General features: G+C 38.5%; 1 protein-coding gene across 3 annotated transcripts in view; it reads right to left on the reverse strand.

Annotated features, from left to right (window-relative positions):
* LOC137992823 (uncharacterized) overlaps positions 1-5,000 on the reverse strand; it is a 14,872-nt gene that overhangs the window by 1,508 nt on the left and 8,364 nt on the right. For 2 of the 3 annotated variants that reach the window (XM_068838357.1, XM_068838358.1), the window contains 3 exons: positions 3,770-3,908; positions 3,062-3,558; positions 2,314-2,842 (listed from right to left, as the gene is read on the reverse strand). In XM_068838357.1, the coding sequence (XP_068694458.1) occupies positions 2,624-2,842; positions 3,062-3,558; positions 3,770-3,863 (810 nt within the window). In that variant the 5' untranslated portion in view covers positions 3,864-3,908 and the 3' untranslated portion in view covers positions 2,314-2,623. Of the gene's footprint in view, positions 1,532-2,313; positions 2,843-3,061; positions 3,559-3,769; positions 3,909-5,000 lie in introns of those variants that run through there. The other variant, XM_068838359.1, reaches the window with a different exon arrangement.

Consider the following 5,000-nt stretch of genomic DNA (forward strand, 5'->3'; position numbering starts at 1 on the left):
AGTAACAAATGAAAGAGCAAAACCAACAGGGATTTCTTATGTGCCAAATTGTCACAATGTTGTGACAGTTTACCCTCAAATACCATAAATATGACCTCAATAAGTAATTTCAAAGCCGCTGTAAATAATTATATCTCTGCTTAAGTCTTAGTTTTACCAATTATTATTTATTTCATCATTATTATCACAATTATTTATTACCTTAGCTGCACATATTTATATACTCATTTTATCTAATTTGCTAGATGTCCTTATAGAATTCTGCAAATTAATTATGTAGATGTAGATGTGAATTAGCTCAGCTTATGTTCATGTCCACTCCAAGTTTTTTCTCTCGCGTTTTTCTAGCTGGCAAATTATCACGTCATCTTATTTACTCTGATTGTTTCACTTGAGTAAAAAAGAAATTGAATACACTGAACTACACTTCTTCTAAGAGCATAATTATGAAATACTTCAATGAATTCTAAATTAGAGTGTCAACTCACTTTTGCCTGGTACTGTATTATTTAAATTTTAGACTTGTCCATACTTTTGTGGTGTGCACGCAGTAAGTCCAGTTGCCATGGACCACAAAGTGGATCACAGTTTACATGTACATAGAGTAATATTTTTATTCTATGGTCAGAGTCTATTCTTCTACGCTGCAGTGTATCAATATCAAAATTTGCTATAAAATATTACTTCATGTATACAAACATATTCAAATGTGTGTACGTGGCCTTTCATTTTTTCACAAGGTAGTCTGACAACATTCTTAAAACCTTCTTGGAAGTAATCACTTGACACTGTTTGTTGAGTCCTTGTTTTGTATTAAGTCAGTCCTAAGACCATCATATCCACCTCTGGCATGGATGAGTTGTAGCTGCTGCAGATTTAAACCTGAACCAGCAATTCTCTGTGCCACTGATTTTGAAAGCACCTTATCGGTAACCAGAGCTCTCAAAGAGGGAAAATTAGCTGTCTTCCTTGCATGATGTTGTAAGAATTGACACAAACTCTAGTTCAAAGCTATTTGATGAAAGAATGGAATTTTCAGGTTTGAGGTGAAGGAGGAGATCCTTAAGGGATTTCACATCCTCAAGCCCATTATGGGCATCATAAGATTTGATCAAACAATCTCTCACCAATTCTTCTTGCTTACATGACTTTCTACCTGGTAATAATTGCTTAAAGACAGGTAATGTATCAATGAATCCTATTACCGCAGTTTTGAATTCAGTCAACAAATTAGCAACCAATAATGCTTTAACCAAAATTCTTGAGTCAAACAACTTTCCAGTGTGGGCTGCTAAGACAACTTTACACTTCAGTGATTTGAGGAAATTTACAAATTCCCAAAGGCACTCTGGTAGGGTCAGTGATTTTACAGGCTTCAATTTGTACAAAAGTTGCCCAACTACAACAGTTAATTTGTTGGCCAGTGAAGCTTGATGAGATATTCCATGGTTTTGCACTGCATATTTGTCAAAGGTTGCTTGACCAGAAAACTGCACAGCGGACAATTGACAAATCTCTGCATTGTTTAGACCTGTAAGAATGCGATGCATATTAATATTTAATTAGATATGTTGTGTGATGTCAGTCATGTCTGAAAGTAATAACTATAGGAGGCCACATTACTTTAAAAGAAAGTAGTGTGCCCAAATCCCCATGTGAAACACGTGTTAATGGAAAGGTATAAATATAAAGGTGTCAGACATGCATTTCATTTTGCTAAGAAAAATGAAGGCCAGGTTACCTAATGATGATGTTTCAAGGTCAAACACAACGAGCGTTGATTTCTGGATGTCAGTTGACGTCAGCGGTGAAGGTTTTGGAGGGTGAAACGGAGTTGGAATTGATGTCAGATCTGCTTGATCAGCACTGAATTGTACACCACTTTGGTATGTTGTCCCTTCAAGTACTGCTGCCTGGTCAGTTGCTACATTTCTAGCCTTCTTCCTAACTATTCTATTTAGTTTGTAAGCTCTACTGGTCTCTCTCCCTTTTCTCTTCCTATATTCCCTGTCTTGGTTTGCGTTGAACTTCTTTGTGATCTTTCCAGGGGACAGATTGTTAGACTCATTGATCTAAAGAAAGTAAAAATGTTAATCTACTTTAAGTACATGCCAATCTGGGTCCAGTTGTTCGAAAGCTGATTAACTTAATCCAAGATTAGCGTAAACATTGGTTTCATTTTTTCAACTTTTGGATGAAAGTGTCTTTTGCTTATTTTTGTTTTTTAAGATTGACTGCCTCTTATGTAAAATTTTGCCAAGTAAACTCCTTGGTTAATTTTTGATTTTGGATTAGCGTTAAGCGGCTTTTGAACAACCAGGCCCTGGATTGTAAAATTGCACTTGGTCTAACATATTGAGTTACTGTTACTACTCAGTAATATAATATAATAGGATTGTGTACTTAGATTCCTTTAGAATATATGGGGAAGTCTAAACTGTTAATTGTCTTTAATATTGTTGAAGAGAGATTTATTTTCACTTCACCTTTTTACAACTTTAAGGTAGATGAATGCATTGTCCTTTCTTAGTTTCCTGTCTTGTTCAATTTACACTCGAGGAAGGTAAGTTGACACGGTATTGCTAATGTAGGATATATTCATACGTTTCCCTAGTTTCTTTACTTACTGAGATGAAATTGCATTGCATACCTTACATACTATTGATTTCCCACCATTTTTGGTTGCCACTGCAAATGCAACTCTACCCTCTAAGCTGGCAGAACCAGAAAAATGAAGACGTTTTGGTGCATGAACAGACACTGAGTTGTTAAAGGATTCATTGTTTTGGGTGGAACCTAATGGTGCTAACTTGTCTGAATAACTTGAGAAGAGATCAAAAACCTGAAGAGAAAGGAAAAGGAACAAAGCAGAATGACAGACTTGTTTTGGGAACACCTTAATATGAATGGACTTAGAACACAGAGAAAAAAATATATCTCAAGTCACAACGATTTATGCTGATAAATTGCCATAGAGGGATGAAACCTCCCACTACAATATACACCCTTTGCATCAGTATTAGATGCTTGTTTTAGCTGCTCAGTCCAGTATTCACTTTACCTGTATCAGATCTGCCTTTAGGTCATCTCCCTCAAGGTCCTTGCCATGTGGTAGTGACTGGTGCTGGTAAGCTTGGGGATTCTTAGGGTACTGGCACCATGTGCCACATGAACTATGATCCCCAAAGGCATGGTTGGGAATTACCTTGCATCCCTTGCAGATGCCCTCTGAGTTTCCTTTGTTCTGTGTAAGGACGTAACCAAAGCACTTGACAAGATAGTCTATTACAGTTTTGCTCATTGACTTGTGTGTGGAGGACAGTCTTAAAAGATGACCATAAGGTGCCTTCTTAGCATGTCCAACATCAGACCACACACCAATTTCCTTGCTCACATTCTCATGGATGTGGAAAATGGTTGTTGTGTCTCCATCCATGATAATATTGTTAAGATTGTATTCAATGGGTTTGTTTCCTCCTTTGCTGTTTATTTCCACTTCCCCTGCCAATCTCTTTGTAAGCTCCACCCCCATAGAAGGCTCCATCGACATAGCAGAACCTATAATAACAAATTTAGTTCATTAAGTTAATTCTAATGTATAAAGATCACAGGGAGTTTACAGAGTATTTTTTATAGATTGGGAATGCCGATGATAATCATACAGTGTTTTTCCAATAAATTTCTTTAATCGGTTTTATCTCGAATCATTCAAGAGGCAACCCCCCTTCATCTAGAAAGACAAATTAATGCACTACAAACTCTTACAGACCTGTCCAGTTTTGTGAACACTTGTGCTTGCGTGGAACGTTTTTCCTGTCCCTTTGCATAACCGCAAACTCTGCAACTCTTAGACCATACAGCATAATCAAGGACTTGGCCAGTTTTTGATCCAATCAATGTCGAATGCCCTGACAAGATGCAATTTTTTTTACACACTTAAGGCAATTGTATTTAACAGCACAAATTGGCCAAGCTACTCTAGAAAATTACAATGGGACCCACCAATCCTGATGGCACACCTTTGAGGCTACTACTAGATAATTTTGAACCCGGTGGCTTTGATTTACTGAAAAACTGAAAAACTGAGACTACCTGACCCCTTGGGCTGCTTGGGTAGTGTGGTGTCTATCCGATTAAAGGACAAGAACTCGTGTTCATAACAACAACATGTATTTATTCTTGCTTCGCTATCTCGCTCTCCTTTCTGCTTCCTTATCCCATAATATACGGAATACTCGTAACTTCCGCTTCCGGTACACTACATCTCCCCCTCACTTATATGAAAACTTATAATACTAACATGAACAACAAAGCCAGTAACAAAAAAAAGTGTCAACAGTGTCTCTTTCTTCCTTTTTTTTTTTTAAGTGGACTAGTTGCAAACAAAATCTTTCATCCACGCAGGCTTATGCCTTATGCGCGCAGGCCGAGATGTATCTGAACTGCGTGGGGACTTACTCAGGAGGACTTCCTGTGGCTGTAACGACGACTGGCTGTCCGCAGGTTCTGGCTGGTCACACTGGACTAGTTCCACTACTTGTTCTGGAAGCTCGGGCTGTTCTGCTCCCTTTGATGCTCCTATTTCTATGGTTGCAGGCTCAACAAACTTCTTCATGTGAGCTATATTGCGCATCTTACAGTTTCCCTCTGCGTCTTGTAACACAACAGCATTTCCATCCTTGTGAGCAACAACGTATGGGTCAGGCTCAAAATTGGATGAGAGTTTACTATCGCGTGTCTGTTTCAACAATACTTTATCTCCCGATCTAATGTCACTGTATTTAGCTCCTCGTGTTCTGTCTGCGTACTCCTTTTGCCGGAGTTTCGAACGAGCATCTCTCTCCCTCAGCCGCTGTTGCCAATATCCCTCTGTGACTTGCTCACCGGAAAACTCAACTTTGGGAAGTTTGTCATGTAATTTCCTTCCCATTAACAGTTCTGCGGGTGATATGCCTGTTACAGTGTGTGGGGTAACTCGGTACTGGAAGAAAAAGTCCTGG

Source organism: Montipora foliosa, chromosome 2, assembly GCF_036669935.1.
Source record: "Montipora foliosa isolate CH-2021 chromosome 2, ASM3666993v2, whole genome shotgun sequence".
In the NCBI taxonomy this organism is placed as follows: Eukaryota; Metazoa; Cnidaria; class Anthozoa; order Scleractinia; family Acroporidae; genus Montipora; species Montipora foliosa.